The sequence below is a fragment of the Periplaneta americana genome, chromosome 13 (assembly GCF_040183065.1).
Source record: "Periplaneta americana isolate PAMFEO1 chromosome 13, P.americana_PAMFEO1_priV1, whole genome shotgun sequence".
NCBI lineage: Eukaryota > Metazoa > Arthropoda > Insecta > Blattodea > Blattidae > Periplaneta > Periplaneta americana.
In genome coordinates, this window is record NC_091129.1 from 88,450,141 (window position 1) to 88,474,097 (window position 23,957).

The following is a 23,957-nucleotide window of genomic DNA, read 5'->3' on the forward strand; positions in this document are numbered from 1 at the left end:
TCGAGGGTTCAGAATGACAAGATTCTATCTAGTGTTTAGTAAATTTTACAGGAGAGCATTTTAAAAGTTTGGTTGTTAACAAAATCAATGCAGATAAGAACCTTTTCAAACTAATTTTATCACGAACATTAATTGAGATATCAACGTATAATTTATATGGTAGATACTTGTGAAGTAGCAGAATTCAATGCAACAAAAATCTCAATTTTGCTAAAAATGTCAGATAGAACTTTATCATTCTGAGCCCGCGACTTATCAAGGAAAGACAGTGAATACATAAGGAATATAAATATAAACAGTTGCAGATGTATAATAAACCGAGAAGCAAACATTCCAATCACACCATCAACACAAAATAAATTATCGATCGTTCCGACTGCCAGATCCATGAGGAAACAAATCCCTTTTGAGTGAGATCATTTGTCTTTTGCTTGTCCTATGTCATCTCATTAGCAACTTATGTCTTGATCTCCACCATCGTGTATAGACTGAGGTACGTAAGGGAAACTCTTAGCAAATCTTGGTCTTAGAGGTAAGATCATGAAACAGACACCAAGACGAGGTCGATCCAATGACGTGTAGCTTACGTAAATGTTAGATATAGTTTGTAAGCAATGGGTAAACCAAAACGAAGTAATTAGTTACAACGTTAAACTTTTTTTAATATCAAATTTACGTGTTTTATTTCAACGAGTATTAATTGATTTTTGTGACACCCTGTATATAGGCTTACATTTAAATAATAATTACACACAAACAATGTCGATTAACTCTAATTAATTTATGTTGTTTACAGACCAAAGTGCAATCGAATTATCAACTGTAACACTCTTGTGAACACAGGTTTTGAAATACAATATTAATCATGTTAGAAAGAACACAAAGATTGATTTTTGTACTAGATTCATATTTTTTTACAAGTAATGATATTTTATAAGCATTTTTTTTTTTACAAATTAGAATAATATATACAATAATATGTAGAAGGAGGCATAATTTACTCTATTCCCAATAGTAATAAAGTTGTATAATAAAATTGAACACTGTATGTTATATTATCAGTATTCCGAGCTCTTTTCTCAATAAAATTAATTAAGTTTATGATTACGAATTCTAAGTGATTTTACAACATTCTATATGCAAACATAAACTTCCATTAAAATAATAACAAATGGTACGAAGAACAGTCGTATGTCACTGAATTTATATTTACACTTTTTGAGGGAAAAAATAATTATAATTCAGTGATTACTTGCAACGTGTCAGTGGACCAAAATTTCATAAATAAATAATTGTTCATAATTTGTAATTCTTTATGTATATACAATACAATAATAATTGTTATTGGTAATGATGATGGAATTTATACAGCGAAAATCAAGATGATTACTACAATTAAAATCATAGCGAAAACAGTAGTTTGGTAATCATACTAGGAGAAAGTCAATTTTAACACTATATCTACTTACTTTTAACCACGAATATATTCAATACGTATTTCTTACACAAATAAAAGTAATAAACACATTACATACACACTGGGAGTCAAAATTCATTTCATTTTCAAGAATAACAAAATTTTACAACTCAACAGGACATATGAAGGGTTCAAAGCCACAGTGGACTAAGCGTCATTTATTAAAAACGGAGAAAGCAAGGGTTAAAGTGAAGTGAATATCATAGTTTAATGAAGATTGACAAATCATTTAGTTTGAATGTGTATTCTTTATATTACTTGCTATATGTTTCCATTGAATTATGATAATAACTTCATTTTAACCCTTGTTTTCTACGGTTTTAGTAAATGGCGCTTGGCCCACTATGGTTCTGAACCCTTCATATCTTGTCTACTAGAAAAATAAGCTAACCATCTCTTGAGCGTTTTCTTAATGAAACTAAACTGAATTTAAAATTACGAGGGTTGAGTGACTCTTAAAACACCCTGTACAAAAACATACATTTAAATAATAATCAGTCGTGTATAATCGCCATCATAATAATATCGAATAAAGCAGTCTTTTGTAATTAAACTACGATACTCTGGGAATGTGTAATATACATAAAGCGATTTCATTCTATGAAATAAAGCCGGTCTGAATTATACTCGACGTATGATATTTATTTACATGCGAGGGAAAGTTTCAATGCGTGTTGAATGAACATTCAAATTACAGCAATTAATTATACAGGGAATATCTGGCTCCATACGATATGGATGTGGTTTATTTATATAGTATTAGTTTCTCGCAATGCACTAGAATAAATTGCCTATATCTGCAATAATAAAAGCACCGTATTGTCACATTTTAAGAGGCTTTTTTTTAAGATAAGGTATGTACACGAGATAAAATATCCGCTATACTGTTACGTGTTTAATGGATTCGTTCATATATTTATAACTCACTTATATTCACTCAATAAATCATGTGTTTTCCACTAAAGAGATCTGGGTTCTAAGCCCACGAATCTGAGTAGAATTTCTGATTTTAAAAACATGCTGTGCGAACTTTCTTATGGTATTCGCTTTTCTCCTGTCGGTCTACTATTTCTACTACTCTGAACACATTTCATGTGTGTCACTAAATCACATCACTATCTCCAGTAAGAGAAAATGGAGGAGTAACCAAATAAAGTCTTGAGAGTAGGCTATGTTGTGAAAAAGCTTCAGAAAACTCCTAAAAATATTGAACAAATCTCATTCTACAAGCAAAAGAAGAGACTTGTAACACATTTGTAATAATGTTCACAAGAACTCCACTTCACTCTTTCCACACTTTCTGTTATACATTCTACGTACATTTATAAACTCTAGATTCATGAACGTCTACTTTTCCTACAATATTTAAAGCTTGCGTTCATACTTGTTTTGTACGCCCTGTGGTTCCTTCGAAGTTCTTATTTCAAGTACTTCCAGACACTCCGCTACGTTTCTTGAGGTCATCCTCGGTAAGTTTGAACTCCATCTCATTGTTTCTGTAAGCGAGAGGGTTTTCTGATTCTCTTTCCTTCAAATCTCTTTTCAATTCATCTTCAGTTGCCTCCAGTAAACCTTTACCACGGCCGTAAAATATGTCTTCTGTGTAAATCCTGTCTTTTCTTCTGTATGTTCCATGGAGCTACAAGTAAAAAAATGTATAATAACGATGTGTGTTAATCTTTTTATTTAATTTGCAAAGAAAACAGTTCATTTTATTGAAAAACTGCAAAGAGATAAATAATTCCTCGTCAGTTTATCTAATGAAAGAAATAAAAATCAGAATCGTGGGGATAGTAAAACAGTGTTAACATTTAGGGAAAAATTATTTTTCTGAGAAAAGTACATATTCATTTGGGATTATATGGTATTAGAATTTTTGTTGTGCTCTATACAAGGAACAGACTGTTAAATTATGCACAGTTCTTCTTTTAACTTGAGTAATTCTTAACTCATAAGTTGACTAATTTTAAGGCTCTTTGTTATTTGTAAAGTTGAAATATTTAATTGATACATAAGTAGGCTTAATTGTAACACTAATATAGAACGTGTTTACATATTTTAACAAGGACTAGGCTAAATTATTAATAGCACATTTCAATATAAATACTATTGTTGGTTAAGAAATTGCGTGTGTTAAATAACATAAATAGTGAAGTTGCATCAAGACTGAAATATAAGTGCAGTGAAGTGACGTATCGTGTAGATTAACGTCGACAAGTGTTGTACCGGATAGTGAAGTGATAAAGTGTAGTGTTGGTCCATTGAAATATTGTAGTGTGGTGATACTTCAAAGTAGAAATAATTTAAAACATAAATAGTGAAGTTTCATCTAGACCGAAATATAAGTGCAGTGACGTGTCGTGTAGTTTCAACGTCGAAAAGTGCGGTATAGTGAAGTGATAAAGTGTAGTGTTGGCCTATTGAAATATTATAGTGTGGTGATACTAAAGGGTAGAAATAACCTAAAACTAATATACGTAAGTACATTAAATTGAAAAGTGAGTGAAATTGAATTTGTAAATAAGGTACAGTATATACATAATGTGTGCTATGGCTGCTCTGTCTGGAAACTGTCGTAGTTGTAGAAGGATTGTAGTGAAAGGATTGGTATGTAATAATTGTAATTTCTGTTTTCATTGGAAATGTATAGATATAGATCCTGATAATTTTGTTGACAAAGGTAGTTGGGAATGTAGTGATTGTATATATGATAGAAAGATGCGCGATCAACTGGAGAGAATCAGAGCCCTAGAATTGGAATTAGATGAGGCAAAGTGTGAAATTAATAAATTGAGAGCTTTGAAGGATAGCATTAGTGTTTCGAATAAAGAGAGATCTCAGACTTGGATGAAACCGAAGAATTCCAAATCTAGGAGTAGACGTTTCTCTGCGGATGATGCTGCATCAATCAAACTGACCAACAAATTCAGTGCTCTTCAAGCAATGAATGTTGATCAGGAGAACTCAGACCCAGTATCGACACTAGTAAAGGTAAGTCAGAAAACAGATAAGGTTAATGATTGTAGGAGTAAAGTATTGATTTTAGGAAGCAGCCATGCAAGAGGTATTTCCTCACTTTTGAAGTCGAAACTGGGCGATGAGTTTGAAGTATCTAGTGTATGTAAGCCTAATGCTCCTCTCAAGAATGTTGTTGAGGATATGATGAAATTGAGTTCAGAATTTTCTAAGAGGGATCATGTAGTTATAGTGGGTGGGCCAGGTAATAGTATAGATAACGATTGTAACTATTCTATTGAGAAAGATGTCAACAACATAATTGAGATGAGCAGCCATACCAATGTGGGATTTCTCAGTCTTTTCAGCAGGCACGACAAGCCGTATCTTCACAGGAGGGTGCGGAGCGTGAATATGCGGCTTGAGCGGGCTCTGATGAGACCTGGGGCATCACACATTGGTTTGATAGATGTAAGCCCTATAAGAAGGTATGAATATACGTCACATGGCCTGCATCTGAATGGTAGAGGCAAGGAGCACCTTTCGGTTCTTATTGCTAATAGCATCAGAGGCAGCCATGTTAAAAAGCAGAGTTGTAATATTCCTGTGTTAGTTAATGCTAGGGCTTCTCCTTTTTTAGGTTAAACCTCCCACCGGTAAGGTGTTTGAAACAAGTTCAACTAAATTGTAAATGCTCTGATGTTTCTAGTAATGAACACAGTAACTTCACTATTTTCCATCAAAATATTAGGGGATTAAAACAAAAAACTGATGAATTGATCACTTCTTTAGCAACTCAAAAGCATAAACCTCAGATATTATGTATAACTGAACATCACATGAAGCAACAGGAAATACTACAACTGTCTTTACATGGATATGTATTAGGTTCCCATTTCTGTAGACATGTCTTCCAAAAAGGGGGTGCCTGTATTTTTATCAGAGAGGATCTATTATTTAGTAAAATTGATATATCTGATTTTTGCCTTGAACAAGATATTGAAATCTGTGGAATACAAATTGGTTATGAGATATCAAATTTAATTATCTTATGTGTTTATAGGGCGCCAATGGGAGATTATAAGAAATTTACAACTAACTTAGATTCATTATTGAAAAGACTTTATAAACCACATACCGAATTTGTAATCTGTGGTGACATAAACATAGATTATCTATCAGAAAGCTCACGTAAAAGAAAATTAAACTCACTTGTAATTGTAATATTGTAAAATGTTGACATGTTCCACATCTTAAAGCTTCATTGCTCATGTAAGATCTATGGAATAAAATAAATAAATGAAAAAATGAAAAATGAAAATATATTATTTCCATTCTGTATATTCCGATGAGGGGCAGGAGGAAATCACTCCCAGTCCATACAGATTACATTAAGATTAGTAAAATTCAATAAATCGTCGTTGATTTTATTAAATCTCCTATGTGATAGTACAGAGCATAACTTTTCAAGAGGAAGAGAAATTAATTAAACTTCAACAAGCCTACAATGAACTTGGATGATATCATATTCAACGTTTTCTACCGAATTAACTAATATTCTTATGTTGGCCTATTGATATTTAATTACTTTTTTCTTCATTCTGAAAAAATTGTGCTCTGCACTGTCACATAGGAGGTTTCATAAAATCAACGACGAAATACTGAAGCCGCTAAACATTTCACGTATACTGATCCAAATATTACGCGTAATTAACAACATCTTAAGTAATTTAACTTCAGATGAGTAATGATTTACTGGTATGTTACCAAATTATCAGTTTGCATCAGGCATAAGCCTTTTTCAGGCATTATAAAAAAATACGCTTTTCTGCAAAGAATATTTAAACTGTTAAAATTTTAGTCGACAGATGAGCAAAGTAACTTGAATAGTGAAACTGTAATGCTAGTGTTAATAATTTTGAGCAATGAAACATATAACATGTCAATAATACTATGATGGCATTGTAGGTAAGAGAGATTTTTTAAGAAAGTTCGAGGCAGCGAGAAATGTGTAAAACATTGTATTAAACAGGGCCTACAACATGCTATAAATTTCCCAAAATTTTCAATTTTAAAATATGGTAACCTTATCAGCACTTAAATTTAGAATTTCGCGGTGAAAGGATATTTTATTAGAAGTTCTTTCCAGGAATCAAATTTCTTTCTTATGTTTAGCATATAATTATTGTTACTTTTTAATTTTTATTATTATTATCATCATCATCACCATCATCACTGAATATAATTTATTCATAGGTTTTTTTCTTTCCGTCTTTCTCCACATTGAAGTAGTTTACCGTCACACCTACAAAACCATGTTTTGTCTAGTGAGATACTTCCACGGATAGACAGCAGGTCTATAGCGGAATGTGAGAGAATGTAGGATAAGATAATACCTAGGTATATTGGTGCAGCCTTAATTAGGATTGGGAGTCGGGTCGTGGACCCTCAAATCCCAGCATTGTCCTGAAGGGACTTTGAAAACCACGGAAAATTCACATTATTGTTATTTTCATTAATTTCTGTAAATTGATCAGATATATTGGGTCCTTTGGAGCTACCTTCATTGAAAGTCAATAAATAAATAAATAAATAAATAAATAAATACAAGACCATCTCTGTGGTGTAGGGGTCAGCATACTGGTCTCTTACGCAGAGGGCCCGGCTTCGATTCCTGGCCAGGGTTGAATTTCCTGGCTGAGGTTTTTCACGATTTTCCCTCAACCGTAAGGCAAATGCCAGGAAATTCGGGCGACAATATCCCCGAATATCACTGGCTTCATTGATCACCAAAATTATATTCATAGCAAATCAGTAGTACATCTACAGACGCCATTTAGTTCACAACAATAGAACCAATATTAACAATAGTACACAGGCCTTCGGATTTCACCCAAAAGATTAACTCGCGATGTGACCAGAGATGTTAAAGCGAGTATAAATAAAAGCAAATAATACTTACTTACTGGCTTTTAAGGAACCCGGAGGTTCATTGGCGCCCTCACATAAGCCCGCCATTGGTCCCTATCCTGAGCAAGATTAATCCAGCCTCTATTATCATATTCCACCTCCCTCAAATCCATTTTAATATTATCTTCCCATCTACGTCTCGGCCTCCCCAAAGGTCTTTTCCCCTCTGGCCTCCCAACTAACACTCTATATGCATTTCTGGATTCGCCCATACGTGCTACATGCCCTGCTCTTCTCAAACGTCTGGATTTAATATTCCTAATTACGTCAGGTGAAAAATACAATGCGTGCAGTTCTGTGTTGTGTAACTTTCTCCATTATCCTGTAATTTCATCTCTCTTAGCTCCGAATATTTCCTAAGAACCTTATTCTCAAAGACCCTTAATCTCTGTTCCTCTCTTAAAGTGAGAGTCCAAGTTTCACAACCATAAAGAACAACCGGTAATATAACTGTTTTATAAATTCTAACTTTCAGATTTTTGACAGCTGACTAGAAGACAAAAGCTTCTCAACCGAATAATAACACGCATTTCCCATATTTATTCTGCGTTTAATTTCCTCCCGAGTGTCATTTATATTTGTTACTGTTGCTCCAAGATATTGGAATTTTTTGCACCTCTTCGAAGTATAAATCTCCAACTTTTATAGTTCCATTTCGTACAATATTCTGATCACGAGACATAATCATATACTTAGTCTTTTCGGGATTTACTTTCAACCCTATCTCTTTACTTGCTTCAAGTAGAATTTCCGTGTTTTCCCTAATCGTTTGTGGATTTTCTCCTAACATATTAACATCATCCGCATAGACAAGAAGCTGATGTGACCCGTTCAATTTCAAACCCTCTCTGTTATCTTGAACTTTCCTAATGGCATATTCTAGAGCGAAGTTCAAAGTAAAGGTGATAGTGCATCTCCCTGCTTTAGCCCGCAGTGAATTGGAAAAGCATCAGATAGAAACTGGCCTATACGGACTCTGCTGTAAGTTTCACTAAGACACATTTTAATTAATCGAACTAGTTTCTTGGGAATACCAAATTCAATAAGAATATTACATAAAACTTCTCTCTTAACCGAATCATACGCCTTTTTGAAATCTATGAATAACTGATGTACTGTACCCTTATACTCCCATTTTTTTTTTCAATATCTGTCGAATACAAAAAATCTGATCAATTGTCGATCTATTACGCCTGAAACCACAATGATGATCCCCAACAATTTCATCTACATATGGAGTTAAGGCCCATTCACAATGAAAATTAAACATAACGTAAACATTAACATAAGCACATAAACATATGCCACAAACTTAAGTAGCCAAGGCCCATTCACAATGAAAATTAAACATAACGTAAACATAACACGTGTGTGGAAACAAACATACCAAATCAACAAAAGTACAGAATCTATTACATAAAAATGGAGAATTGCACAATGACTGACGATGTAGCTATTCAATTTATGTTTCTAATAACTACAATGGCATCAGTATATGGCTTTCAATACTTGAAATCAAAGAAACGGAGATGTAAAATAATCAACTTTTCGTCATATGATTCCATGTTGCGCGCCTAGCTATCATCACGGCCAATAGATCAAAATATTGCCTGTAGGCAAAGCCCATGAGATGTTAAACAAAAAGTGAAAACACGTTTTCCGCTTGTGTACTGTTTCCAAATCGCATAAACATAAGCATGAAAGTTTGGAGTTTGCAAACTTTCATGTTAACGTCTTATGATTAAGATTAAGTTTATGCTTATGTAATTCATTGTGAATGCTTTCATTAAATAACATGGACACAAGGTTTTATGCTTACGTTATGTTTATGTTTAATTTTCATTGTGAATGGGTCTTTAATCTTCTCAAAAGGATATTCGACAAAATTTTGTACGACGTCAACAAAAGTGATATTCCTCGAAAGTTACCACAGTTAGTCTTGTTCCCCTTCTTAAAAATAGGTAATAATAATAGTAATAATAATAATAATAATAATAATAATAAAATAAATGCACCAACACATAAGTAAATAAATAAGTTCATAAATAAATAGTACGTAAATAAGTAAAGAATAAGTAAATAAATAATTATGTAAGTAACTAAAAATGTATAAATAAATAAATCCCTTGAGATCGATTTAACTTGTCAATATTAATTAAATATGGGCTATAAAATCCAGTTGACATTTACTGGTTGCTTAAGTGATTAAAATTTAATATAGGCCCCTTAATAAAGCTCCAGCATCATTAATTTTCTTCAGCTATGAAATTTGGTAGACTTTATCTACACAATGACTCTTATCCCTTGCTTGGAGCTTCAGTAATAGCGCTTTTATTGACGCCAGTGCGTTTCTTTTTCCTTCCACCGTCTTCATTAACGTCCTCACTAAGTGGAAAGGAAGTGCCGTAGCATAAAATGTTCACACTTTGCATTATTAAAAGAAAGATATTTTTAACTAACCTTGTCCCAAAGGTAAATGTTGAAACCGAAGTTGACGTGGAAATATTGGTGATGGTTATCATGAAAAATGGCGTCGGGTTGCCAGGGTTGCCACCAGTACGCTTTAAAGTTGACGCCCGAATGGTCAATGATTCCATGGTAATACGTATACAGCGCTATCGCATAGAAGGGAACTGCAAACAAACAAAACACTACTGCTCGTAACTCAATTTCTGTGTCAACGTTATGAGTATTGTGGGTCACATAAACAGAGGCTGGAAGCGTCGCTTTATCGCAAATCGACTTTCATACGAAACAATTTTTATAGATGTCACCACTTGACCTGTTGTATGAAAGAGTCATTTGTAGATTTTGTCAATTTTAACCTCGTTAAAGTCAAAACCGTGTGAAATATGTTATCTGATACGAAACACAAAGAAGAGGAACTGTAAAATGAGCGATTTTTCGTCTCTGTTTATGTTCGCCAATACCATTTTTGACCTTACATAATAACAATCAAATATTTTCATGCATACGTGATTCAGGAAGTAAGTTCGAAGCATGAAATTACAGATATATCCTGAAACAGTATGTTTCACAGAAATGTCTTTAAGCCTTCAACATCAACTAAAACAAATCTCTTCAATATACAGTGACCTAAGGCCCGAGTTCAAATCCCGGTCATGGCGGAGTAGTATTTGTGCTGGAAAAAGCCACAACTTCTGAAGTTTTTCTCGGGAATCTCCAGTTTTCCCGCATCACTTCACCGTCATCCATTATCATTATTACAACAGCATTAACCAAAACGGTATGGCATGATATAGTATTGTGCCTGGCGTTCAGATGGCACCAGTCTGAGGTGATCGTAATACTCTTCGAGAAAAAGTAGAGGGCACTGCAGCGGGACTCCGTCGGAACCGTAAAAATGTACGAACTTAATCTACAAATGTTACAACACAGCTAAGTTTCGTAACGTATCTACAGAAGTGCGACACTCGCGCTTCAAATGTTATTCTTACGATAGAAACTAGAAGCAAAATAGTCTCTATAGAGGCTGCAGTTTTACCATTCGAGTACATCCATCTTTTCCTCCAGAAAAATAATTATGAACCGGAATTTCTTTTGCTATGAACAGTTCAAATAAAATCATTTTAACGTGAGTGTCTTATATTATTTTTATACAGCAGTTCGTTCGTATTGGTTGAGAGATAATTCCCTCCCCCTCGATTTCTCCACTACTTTATTTCCCCCTCATTATAATAGTGATCGCGAGGTATCCGCTTCCAACCCGGGTTCCCACCATTTTTTATAATTATTATTACATTTAATTCTTCATTGTATGATATGGTTTTCAATAAAACAATTGATAAAGCAATTAATTTAACGTATCTACGTTTCTTAACCAAAAATAGTCTTTTTAAAAGCAAGTCTGCCATTTTTCGAACCGCTTTATTGGTCGGTTGCAATTGTTCTCGTGTGATATCTGGTGGGAAACAATAAGACATTCGACGCTGTTAAAATACTTTTCACACTAGTGTTAAAAGTACTGTTGGCACTCTATCATGTAAGAGACCATTTTAACACCTTTGCCTAGTGTTATATAGGTCTACTTTTAGGAATGGCTGTCTAAAAATTAATTTACCTTCTAGACGACAGTAACTAATCGTTATTTTTTGGGGGGTTATTTTACGACGCTGTATCAATATCTAGGTTATTTAGCGTCTGAATGATATGAAGGTGATAATGCAGGTGAAATGAGTCCGGGGCCCAGCACCGAAAGTTACCCAACATTTGCTCCTATTGGGTTGAGGGAAAATCCCGGAAAAAACCTCAGCCAGGTAACTTGCCCCGACCGGGATTCGAACCCGGGCCACCTGGTTTCACAGCCAGACGCGCTGACCGTTACTCCACAGGTGTGGATAACTAATCGTTATTCCTCGATGTGATAATAACAAGGGCGTTTCTAAATATTTTCATTCCGCTTGCGCGTACATCAAGGATTATCATTTGCCAACATTACACGAGGCCACCAGCGTAGCTCAATCGGCTAAGGCGCTTGCCTGTCGACTCGGAGTTCCGCTTGGTCGCGGGTTCGATTTTCGCTTGGGCTGATTATCTGGTTGGGTTTTTCTAAGGTCTTCCCCAAACTTAAAGTGAATATCAGATAATCTATGGCGAATCCTAGATCTCATTTCGCCAAATACAATCTCGTTATCACCAATCCCATCGACGTTAAATAACCGAGTAGTTGATGCAGCATCGTTAAATAACCAACTAAAATAAAAACATACGAGAAGTTTATTGACTATTCCTCACCCACCTTTAAATTCTGTGTCTATCTTAGCACCCTTGTCCAGGCCTAAATCATCTAACAGACAAAGCAAGCACATAGAATTCTACTTGAATATAACATACAGTGACCACAGGATATCTCCGAGCCTGAAGACCGTTACGACAATCATTTCGATTCCTGAAGGCGAAATTGCGGGAGAAAAGGACTGGTGTGACGACATGATCTGTATAGAAACAAATCCTTGACACTGCTGAAATTAAAACCATCCGCTCATTGCCACTGTCACACTCAATTACTTCACAGGGATATAGAAGTAACAGATAGCGGTGAGTACCTAGTCGATGTTTTCAGTTTTAACATACACGCATAACAATCCGCACTAAAGCATAATTTGTTTGTTTCTCTTTATCTCGTCCTTTCTCCATGAAGTAGCCGAGGCTCGGAGATATTTTATGTCCACTGCACAGCTATTCAGATCACTACTGTCGTTTGTGCAAAACAAGTGATATTTCATCCTGTATAGACAATTGAACTCACCGAAGTGGACAGGAAATACGAAGATGGGCAACATGAGAGTAATCTGTATGTGCATAATCTCGACGGGGTGGATGGCCGTCACGGAGAAGGCAGTGGGCTGCTTGTACTTGTGATGCAGCTTGTGGAAGTGCTTGTAGAGGAAAGGTATGTGGTACAGACGGTGCAGTAGGTACGTAACATAGTCCTGGAAACATAATATAATACGCCACTCAGATGTGAGAAAAACCTGTTGCATAGCTCTAGGGCAACAAAAACTAATACACCAAGTCATAGTGAAAAAATTATGCAAGATATTAATGAACCAAAAACTAATATGTAACATAGTCGTATAAAATAAAGTGTTACAGGGCTTTATTTATAAACCTTGACCGCTCAATTGGTGTTTTACTTCTCGGCTACTAAGCGTACAACTCCGCTCCCTGAAGCTTGTATAAAATCTTATCTTATACTGTAGAAGTTGCTGGAAATGTCGTCCTCCCTCGGCTAAACAGCCATTGTATCGGGAAAACACCTTCTGATTGATACGATTAATGTGAGATAAGAGGTAAAAAATGGTTTTATACCCCTAATAATTATTTGGACTTTTCTGCGTAACTTGGTATAGAATTTATTGAAAAATTATAATTGTAAGTGCTTTTAATTGCGTAAAACGTTTCATGTGTACTTTTTCTTGTCCCGCACTAGCGTTATTTGAAATATATTAACACTATTTACATTAGTTTAATTTTGCTACACAGTTTGTATTTCACTGTTTGATAAATAATTCATAGTATTTTACTGTTTAATTTCTAAGTTACTCTTGTAGAAACGAAATTTTATCGAACTCAATTTTTTGTGATCTTTGTAACTTGTAATTTCATTCATATGTATGTATACTGTAAAGGCCTACTTTTTGCTGGTTGAGTGGAAGAGAAGGTCTTACGGCTTTAACTCTGCCACGAAAAATAAATTATTACCATTATTATTATTATTATTATTATTATTATCATTATTACTATTACTATTATTATTATTACTTATTTACTTACTGGCTTTTATTGAACCCAGAGGTTCATTGCCGCCCTCACATAAGACCGCCATTGGTCCCTATTCTGAGCAAGGTTAATCCAGTCTCTATCATCATATCCCACCTCCCCAAAGGTTTTTTTCCCTCCTGCCTTCCAACTAACATTCTATATGTATTTCTGGATTCGCCCATACGTGCTACATGGTTTCACAATCATACAGAACAACCGGTAATATAACTATTTTATAAATTCTAACTTCTAGAATTTTTGACAGCAGATTGGATGATAAAAGCTTCTCAAGCGAATAATAACAGGCATTTCCCATATTTATTCTGTGTTTAATTTCCTCCCGAGTATCATTTATATTTGTTACTGTTGCTTCCAGGTATTTGAATTTTTCCACCTCTTCAAAAGATAAATTTCCAATTTTTATATTTCCATTTCGTACAATATTCTCGTCACGAGACATAATCATACACTTTGTTTTTCGGGATTTACTATTATTATTATTATTATTATTATTATTATTATTATTATTATTACTATTATTATCTTCAATCGTATGTGGTTTATTCCTGCATATTATACGTTGTCCTTCAGGAAACTTCGAAACTGTGACCAGGCCTTCTAAAACGTCGTAGGTTAAGAGAAAATGATTTAACAAATCAATTGAGCTAGTATTTTCAAATTTCGAGTAGTTTGCGATTTCACTGTAGTTCATGAAAAGTTTATTGAATGTCCATACAGATTCTGAAAACCTCTCGAGTCCACCGACCTGGTAGACGAAGATGACGATCCACTGCAGGAACCACCAGGTCCACGTGTACTCTCCGAACTCATAGTACACGGTAGACCAGCCCCCGTTAGCGATGTAGCAGGCGACGGTGGCGGTGAAGGAGCTGGTTATCAAGAGACTGAAAGAGCCCACCATGATCTCGTGACGCTCCAGATCTGGGGACAACCATTTGTGAGGCTGGCACTTCCACTCCTCGGCAGAGTCCCTCCTCCTTACGTAATAGTACCACTGAAAAACAAAACCAGCAGCGCTGCAGTGCTGTGTTACATAAGACCAAGCTCACTCTGGTTGGAACATTTATACAGAGTGTAGTAGAAATGTATCAATAACTTTTGAAGGATTACGGAGTAAATAATATCGATGTTTTTATATGGAAAAAATGACATTTTCTTCCGACGTTCCGTTGTGATTGAATACAGACCACAGAATAGCTATCTACTAATATTTTATTACACTATAATCGTCACCCATTCTTAATATAAGTTATGTTGTTTCTCATATTCCCTGTAAAGTTTATTCTTTCTAAGATAAATGTAATTTCAATTTCTTTTCTTTTTAATTTCTTTTGTGATTTAACAAACTGTTCCACTTTTTTCCTCAAAAGTCATTTCTGCCTCATTTAACCTTCTTAAATCTTGCTTTTAAATATCTAAATTTCACTAACAATATCAAGATTAAACTGTTCAAGTTTTGTATAGGCCTACTTTAAACCTTACTCCTTTTTTATATTATTAGGTTCGAAAATTTAATTCAATAAATCCAATATTTGTTGGCATTTAATATTATTAAGTAAAACTAAAGAACTGTTGCATGGTATAAAGACGGAAATAATAAATTGTATGTACTATGTGTTTATAGATTTGATATATTTATTACAGTATCTGGTGTCAGCCGGAAACAGCCGAAAGCGAACGAACTGAATTCCCGTCATATACTATGTCGGCCACCGCGGACCATGATCGGATTCATAAAGCGGTTGAGTTGTGAGTGTCGTGCTAGTCTGACACGTTTCTAGCTCTGTGCGCGATTTATTGTGTAATATTCGATATAATTTGGAACTAATTATATTTTTAACACAGTTATGTAAAAATTATTCCTTATAAATCCTCCAAAGGGGAAATTTCTTCGTAATTATCCCGGGATACAAGTTCCATTCCTCTGCAAATTTACTATATTATCTGAATTAAAATCTCGCTTGTCACAACTTCAATATTGTTACCATGACTACATATTCAACTCACGTGCAGGAAGCCCCCGATGAGGAAGTACAAGCCGTACGAGACTACTGACGCGCCCAACCAGTAGTAGGGCAGACCCTTGAGGTTCAGGGCTTCGAGATTCAGTGTGAAGGGTTCAGTGCTTGACTGGTTGCCGGCCGTGTCGTAGCCCAGATACTTGGCGCAGTGGATCAGTACCAACAGCCACTCTCCTGTAGACACACAATCGCAATACTATGGTTAGATAAAAAGAGCAGAGAGGAAAGAAGAGAGAGGAATCGACAAAATAGAGAGAAGATAGAGAAGAAAGAATGGAGAGAAGGGGAAGGGACAAAATGGAGAGAAAGAGAATGAAAAGAAACGAAGAGAGAAATAGAAAGAGGGAAGAGGAACAGAGAAGCGAGAGAAATAAGTAAGAGAAAAGAAAATAAGAGAACAGAGAAAAGTAGAGAAGGGACTAGCGCAAGAAGAGACTAAAGAAAAGAAGAAAAGAGAGAAGAGAAGAAAAAAAGAAGAGAAGGTAATAGAGAAAAGTAGGGAAGAGAATAGACAAAAGAAGAGAAGGGAATAGAAAAAGAAGAGAAGGGAATAGAAAAAAGTAGAGAAGAGAATAGTGTAAAGCAGAAAAGAGAAGGGAATAAAGAAAATAAGAGAATAGAAAGGAGAAAGAAGAGAAGAGAAAAGAAGAAAATAGAATAGAGAAAAGAAGGGCAGAGAATAGAGATAAGTTGAGAGAAAACAGAGTAAAGAAGAGAAGAGAATAAAGAAAAGAAGAGAATGGAAAAAAGAGCAATAGAATAGAGAAAATAAAAGAATAGAATATAGAGAAAACAAAAGAATAGAATATAGAGAAAAGAAAAGAATATAGTATAGAGAAAAGAAAAGAATAGAATATAGAGAAAAGAAAAGAATAGAATATAGAGAAAAGAAGAGAATAGAATATAGAGAAAAGAAGAGAATAGAATGTAGAGAAAAGAAGAGAATAGAATATAGAGAAAAGAAAAGAATAGAATATAGAGAAAAGAAAAGAATAGAATATAGAGAAAAGAAAAGAATAGAATATAGAAAAGAAGAGAATATAGAAAAGAAGAGAACAGAATAGAGGTTAGAGAGGAGAGAAGAAAGAGAAATAGAGAAATAATGGAAAAGGAACAGAGAAGAGAGAGAAAAACGGAGAGAAGTGAAGAGAGAAGAAAAGAAGAGAAAGAAGAAAAGAAGAGAGAGGAGGGGAATGTAAAGAAAAAGGGAAGAGAGCGAAAAAGAGGAAAACAGAAAAGAGAAAAAAGAAAAAAGAAGAGAAAAGGAAAAACAAAAGACAGAAAGAGAGAACAGAAAACAGAAAATAGGAAACAGGAAAGAAAGACAAAACAGAAAAGAAAAGAGAGATAAGAGGAAGAAAAAACAGCAAACAGGAAAGAGAAAACGGAAAACAAAAAACAGGAAAGAGAAAACAGGGGGAACGGAAATCAGAAAACGAAAATCAGGAAAGAGGAAAGAGAAAACAGAAGCTATAAAATATAAAAGAGGAAACAGAAAAGAGAAATAGAAAAACAGAAGAAGAGAAGGGAATTAGTGAAGAGAAAAGCGAAATACTGAGCTACAAAAAACATAATAAAAATATAATGATATGCTAAAAATCGAAAGGTTCAAAAAATTCTTGCCCCCATATATTTCTCTTTACCTAGCAGAATTAGAACACAGACCACTGACGGCAAACCGAGAGTTGCCGCTGATTCAGTCTCTACGCAAGGACGAAGCAAAATCAGACTTTGATCTGGTACAATGTTGAAGAGTAGCTATGCTTATTTCACAAACTTTACACAATTGACAACTTTGTAATCAGCAGATAAGGCGTTTCAAGTGGGCCGCAGCACACCTGGCCGATAAGCCGAGAGCTGAGCGACGCACCTGGCACAGCCGCTATCTCCATCAATCACTCCGACGCGCCTGGCGTCAGCGCGCGTTCACACAGCAATAAGATGGAAAATAGGCTACATCATCGGTCTAACTCTAACACCTCGAAGCCCTTTACATTTGTCGAAACAGAGGGGAAGGGGAACGCTTCCGGTACTCAAACCAAATATGCAGAAAGAAAAATCGTAGTATTAGAATCCGGTAATTCTGTATTGCCTGGATGATTGGTAAGAATCTATTTGTACTTCAGTAACCTACAGCCCGATTATTTAGTCCTGGCAGCTCAGCGACGCGAAAGAGAAGTAATAGGAGTAGTGGGGAGAGTTCCGGAGTAGAGATAACGGTGAGCGGTCGGCAAAAGAATGCAGTTCAGCTCAACTATACTGGAAACACAACGCTATACAGCATGCGTGACATCCGATCGCTTTGACTGCAGGCAACAGACTAACCTGAACATCCCTTGGCGTAACTTAATGGAGTCGCCTGACCCAGGCGCAGATCCCCGGCGACTGTCAGGACTAAATAATCGTACTGTACGTAATTCTTTATCAGAAGGTTAATATACGGGTTGAACTTTTTAATACGTAGCCTAGTTATTTGTGGGTAGATTGGTAGACACTTCTCTTTAGTACGGAATTCTTTTGATGATCCGTTGATAATTATTATGGAGAGTTTAGATTCTTTTAGTATATCTAGATATGTAATTTTCTACTGGTAATGTCAGTTAGTAAATCTATTTATATCATTATGGATAGTTTCTACTTTTCTATACTAGGTTGCCAAGTTCCAATGTGTAGTTCTTTAAGGATAAGTTGGTAGGTTCCTGTTGCTATGTTTTTTTATTAGTACAATGCTAAGTTTCTGTAGTGGGTAGTTCTTTATGGGTAGATTGCTTGTTAGGATTTTATAGTAAGTAGCTTCAGGATACAATACGTGATTTTTTTGTTTGGATATTTGTGAAGAACGCTGTGTCTACACAAACGACCCAGGGTCACTGTTGATCTTAGGGTAAATATAGAATAAATTTTTCTCTGAAATTAGTCTGAAATGTAAATCACGTATAGCAGGAATTAAGGGAATCTGAACTTTGAAAAAAATGTAAAAATTTCACTTTCGTTTTTAATATAATATATTCTCTAAATTTTCCTCTTTTCAACGGTATAATTTAAAACATATATTATGCATACACTAAATATATTTTTTGGTAGGTAACAATCCGTCATAGCATTGCTCGCCTTGAAACATGGTTTTAAAAAAATGTTCATTTTCCGTTTTTCAATGCATTCCTTTCTCTAAAATTTCCACTTTCTAACTATATATGAAACATAACATACTCATTTTAAAAAGAACTATGTTTTGTAACAATTCGCCTACGCAGGTAGGAAATATTAAAATTTTGAAGGTCATTTTCTATTATGTTTATATTCTCTGTACAAAATTCACCTTTCCTCAGTTTATTCCGGTTAGAATTATTTTAAACTTTCAGGGAACATTCTTTATAGCTTAGTACAAGTCTTAATACAGGCTTTTTAAGAAATTTAAGTTTATAAACATGTTAACCATCAAACTGCAGCAAAAAAATAGTACTCAAATTTTCAATGATAAAACTCGTAATTTGGAGATTAAATTATACTAGTGTTTTTCCAAGAGCCCCTGTTAAATTAAGGATAAAAGTGCCAGGAATAAATTGCTAAAATTTAATTATTATATTCCCAATAAATACCATTAATTTAACATACAGGGCCTTCATTTCAAAACCTCCCAGCCTAAATAACTGATTATTTAAATTGAATTCAATTTAAAGAAAAAGACACGTCAATTTAGATATTGAGAGGGAAGTCTGAAACCAGGCTTAATTACATTTTAGGTTTAATCACTCACACTCCACCCACCCCCACTTTGAAATTTCAAATGGCACCTACTTAAATATGAAAGAGCATTGAATTGTTTATATACCTCATTCATTTTTTTCGCATCTTTTCTTTTCTATCGTCGCCTGGCAACCTGTATTTTTGTTATTATCAGTGGATTGTAGGATGAAAAAACAGGTTATTTTGTGTAATTTCCTAAATTTGATCAATAAGGATGATTTATATTCTCTCTTGAAGGGTATACACCATTTTAAAATAATTTAATACACAAACATAACTATTACATGAAATGCTCAATACGTTTTTGTAGCTTTATTGTCTTCAGTTCTAATCAACAATAACAACAATCCAGGTTGCCAGGAGACGATAGAAAACAAAAGATTCCGAAACAAATGAATGAGACGTATAGACAATTGAATGCTCTTTATAGAATGAATTTTGCAGCTCAGCCACATGATCATAATACAAGACGAAATGAAATTCTTAAATTAGTTGAACCTAAATGTTTCACATCTGCTGCTTTACTACACAGTACAAATTATGATCCACGTCTATATAATTCGATAATAAAATGTCATCCAGAATTGACTACTTTAAGCAATGAAATTTTCAGATCCAGAATTAAAAAATTTATATGACAGACTTCTCTGTATTTATATTATGTACCATGTATTGTAAAACAAGTTCATTTCCATCCTAAGTATATTTTTACTATCTTATCTTGGTTACTATATGAACATGACCTGTACTAATTATACTACTAATAATAATTTAATATTAATCCACCAATCTTAACATCGTCTCTTTTTTCACTGAATTATTACTAGTATTAGTATTTACTAATTTTATTATCATCTTTATGTGATCTTTTTTCTTAAGTATTTTGTCTACAAAGTATGTATATCTATGTAATGGAACTGTCCCCGAACACGAGCTTTGTTCTTTCGGGATATTTTAATGCAACGTTTTTATGTAATGTTATTATTAAATAAATAAAATAAATAAATATTTAAGTATAAAAATATAGGGGTGTCATTTGAAATTTCAAAGTGGAGGTGGCTGGGGTGGGGGGTGAAATCTAAAATGCAATTAAGCCTGGTTTCAGACTTCCTCCTGAATATTTAAGTTGACGTGTTTTTGTTTAAATTGAATTCAATTGAGATAATTAGTTATTTATACTGGATAGTTTTGAAATGAAAGCCCTGCAGAATAAAATAGGAGGGCCCTTCAAGTCTAACGTGGAAAAAAGAGAAAAGAACTATTTTTGTAGGCCTAAATGAAGGAACCATAAACTACAATCATTTTCATTCTACGGTGTTTTTATCTTATCCATATGGAAACGAATCGTTCTGTATTATTGCAATTATCTGAGGGAATGAAATCTAGTAATATGAAGCTATATAAAATACCTCTCATTGTAGCTCCAAGAAGGAACACTGCCAAAGTCGCTATCGCAGTTCCCATAGTTGCAGGCATCCTCGCCCAGATCTTTTCCATTGTATCGCTGTATTTCTCCAACCATGTTACAGCCATAGGGTCATAAAAATGTTTATTCATCTTAGCACCCTTCATTTTTTCTTCAGAATCCGTCGTTTTCGTCCCCATGGCAACAGTAAGACAGTCCCATTCACGAACTGCTTCTGATCATATAGTCTTTCATGTTTGAGAACGTCTTCTTTTATAGCTACCAAGTTAAGATACCGGATTTTTCTCAGTACATGTGCACTCATTTTTAATTAAGATTGCTATCACTTAAGATTGGAGACCGTTGTACCCATCTGTACTTCTCCAAGTGACCAATTGATTACGTTCCTGCTGGATTATTCATACAATACATAATTAAACTTATATCTGCATCTTGCTTTGTCATACACCTAGAATCATTTTGATGAAGATATTGGAGACGATCCGAGCTTCTCATTAACATATTCAGTACATGTGTACTTCAGCAGCTTATTTACGCCCCAGGTCAAAGTCGCTCATACCTTATAATTCGATATGATTACTGATATCAAAGGGGCGGAGCAGTTACCAGAGTGATTGGCTGGCTGCTTATGATTAATTTATTATCAATTAGATTTTCCCGTGCACATTGGACGTGGTTATACATATTTATTTATATTATTTTATCATTGTGTGAAGCACTATAGCGTATTTTATATTAAAATTATTTATGTATTTATTTATTTATTTATTTAATTATTTACTTTTGACAGCAGACTAGATGACAAAAGCTTCTCAACCGAATAATAACACGCATTTCCCATATTTATTCTGCGTTTAATTTCCTCCCGAGTGTCATTTATACTTGTTACTGTTGCTCCAAGATATTTGAATTTTTCCACCTCTTCGAAGGATAAGTCTCCAATTTTTATATTTCCATTTCGTACAATATTCTGATCACGAGACATAATCATATACTTTGTCGTCGACCTGGTTGGCGAGTTGGTATAGCGCTGGCCTTCTATGCCCAAGGTTGCGGGTTCGATCCCGGGCCAGGTCGATGGCATTTAAGAGTGCTTAAATGTGACAGGCTCATGTCAGTAGATTTACTGGCATGTAAAAGAACTCCTGCGGGACAAAATTCCGGCACATCCGCGACGCTGATATAACCCCTGCAGTTGCGAGCGTCGTTAAATAAAATATAACTTTTTTATACTTTGTCTTTTCGGGGTTTCTATTATCATTATTATTAATAATTGCACGTGTATTGTTATCATTTTTATATTTGCTGAATTATTTCTGTATATTTTTTTTGTATAATTCTGGTTTATCCACTAGGTTTGCCAGGTACATAGTTGTCTTTATTTGCTGCATCTCTCTGTCAAGCTCAGTCGTGTTGCTGCATCACTGGAATCAGGTCAACATCTCCGAAAACGTTTGTCAAAAACTTTTATATACCATTTCATGTAATATTGTAATGGTTCAACGTGTGTACTATTGATAATTAATTTGACTGTAATAAACCTACACATATTTTATGCTTATATTATACTTATCGGATCCAACATGCCTTTAAAAATCGTATAGTTAGAATTTATAAAACAGTTATATTACCGGTTGTTCTGTATGGTTGTGAAACTTGGACTCTCACTTTAAGAGAGGAACAGAGGTTAAGGGTGTTTGAGAATAAAGTTCTTAGGAAAATACTCTGAGCTAAGAGAGATGAAATTACAGGATGATGGAGAAAGTTACACAACGCAGAACTGCACGCATTGTATTTTTCACCTGACATAATTAGGAACATTAAATTCAGACGTTTGAGATGAACAGGGCATATAGCACGTATGGGCGAATCTAGAAATGCATATAGAGTGTTAGTTGGGAGACCGGAGGGAAAAAGACCTTTGGGGAGGCCGAGACATAGATGGGAGAATAATAATAAAATGGATTTGAGGGAGGTGGGATTTGATATAGACTGGATTAATCTTGCACAGGATAGGGACCAATGGCGGGCTTATGTGAGGGCGGCAATGAACCTGCGGGTTCCTTAAAAGGCATTTGTGAGTAAGTAAATGAAGAGTCCACTGCAAGAATGATGGATGTCACTTTCTTGTCAAAAATGAACCCAGACTGTCAATGCATAGCTTAAGACATATAGAATGTACATAGAGAGTTACATGGCATTAACACTGATAGTCATTGTCCAGTAATGATCGGAAAATCACAGTTAAGCTTTGAGCGCTAAGCATTTCAAACTTTCAATTGCTTCTCCTACAAAATGTATTCCAAATGACATCCATAATTCTTTCAGTGGACTCTTCAAATGATAATAGAAAAATTAAGGCAAGTTTAGTTACGTGTGATTTTAAGTGTCAAACGATATTGCAACAATGGGAATCGAAGTAATTATTAAAATAATATAGAAAATGTATATATTAAAAATAAAAATCATATATTAGAAAAATACATTTTAATAAAGATCACTGACTAAGCAGTCTATTTGACAACTGGCTTTTGAATGTAGTCAATGTCTGACAGTCTCTTAAAGGTATGAGGTAGAGAGTTCCAATGACAAGAAATTGAAACGGTGAATGATGAAAGTGTTATGATGAGCAATTAGGTTATGATTGGAACATAAATACACAAGATGAGACGACAGATAACTTGGGATTGAGGTGCGTAGAATTTTAAATAAAAGAGAAAGACAGGTTAAAGTTCTGCGGTCGTTGAGACGGAGCCATGATATAGATTCGAAAAATGGTGAAATATGATCGTATCGTCGGACATTGTACACATATCACACACCTATTATGAACACGTTGTAATTTGTTCGGGAGTTCGGTGCTTACGTCAGTGAACAACATGTTTGAACTTATGTTTTTTTCAGTGGCGCGGAAAAGAAATACTTGAACCGGCTTAACGAGTAAATAGACGATCAGATTTATTTTACAAGCGTGCTTTACATGATAATTCTAACTTAATTCGTTATAAAAATATATTCCTAGATTTTTCACGATAGGTGAGTAAGTAATTTCAAT

The 23,957-nt window shown here is 34.6% G+C and overlaps 1 protein-coding gene across 1 annotated transcript; it reads right to left on the reverse strand.

The window, feature by feature from the left end:
• Nucleotides 1-284: 284 nt before the first annotated feature.
• LOC138712092 (lathosterol oxidase-like) lies at nucleotides 285-21,134 on the reverse strand. The gene is made up of 6 exons (XM_069843485.1): nucleotides 20,886-21,134; nucleotides 15,716-15,903; nucleotides 14,454-14,702; nucleotides 12,672-12,855; nucleotides 9,863-10,035; nucleotides 285-3,116 (listed from the first exon to the last, which is right to left on the reverse strand). Exons 1-6 carry the CDS (start codon nucleotides 21,079-21,081, stop codon nucleotides 2,901-2,903), a joined length of 1,206 nt encoding a protein of 401 aa, XP_069699586.1. The 5' UTR covers nucleotides 21,082-21,134; the 3' UTR covers nucleotides 285-2,900.
• Nucleotides 21,135-23,957: the final 2,823 nt, after the last annotated feature.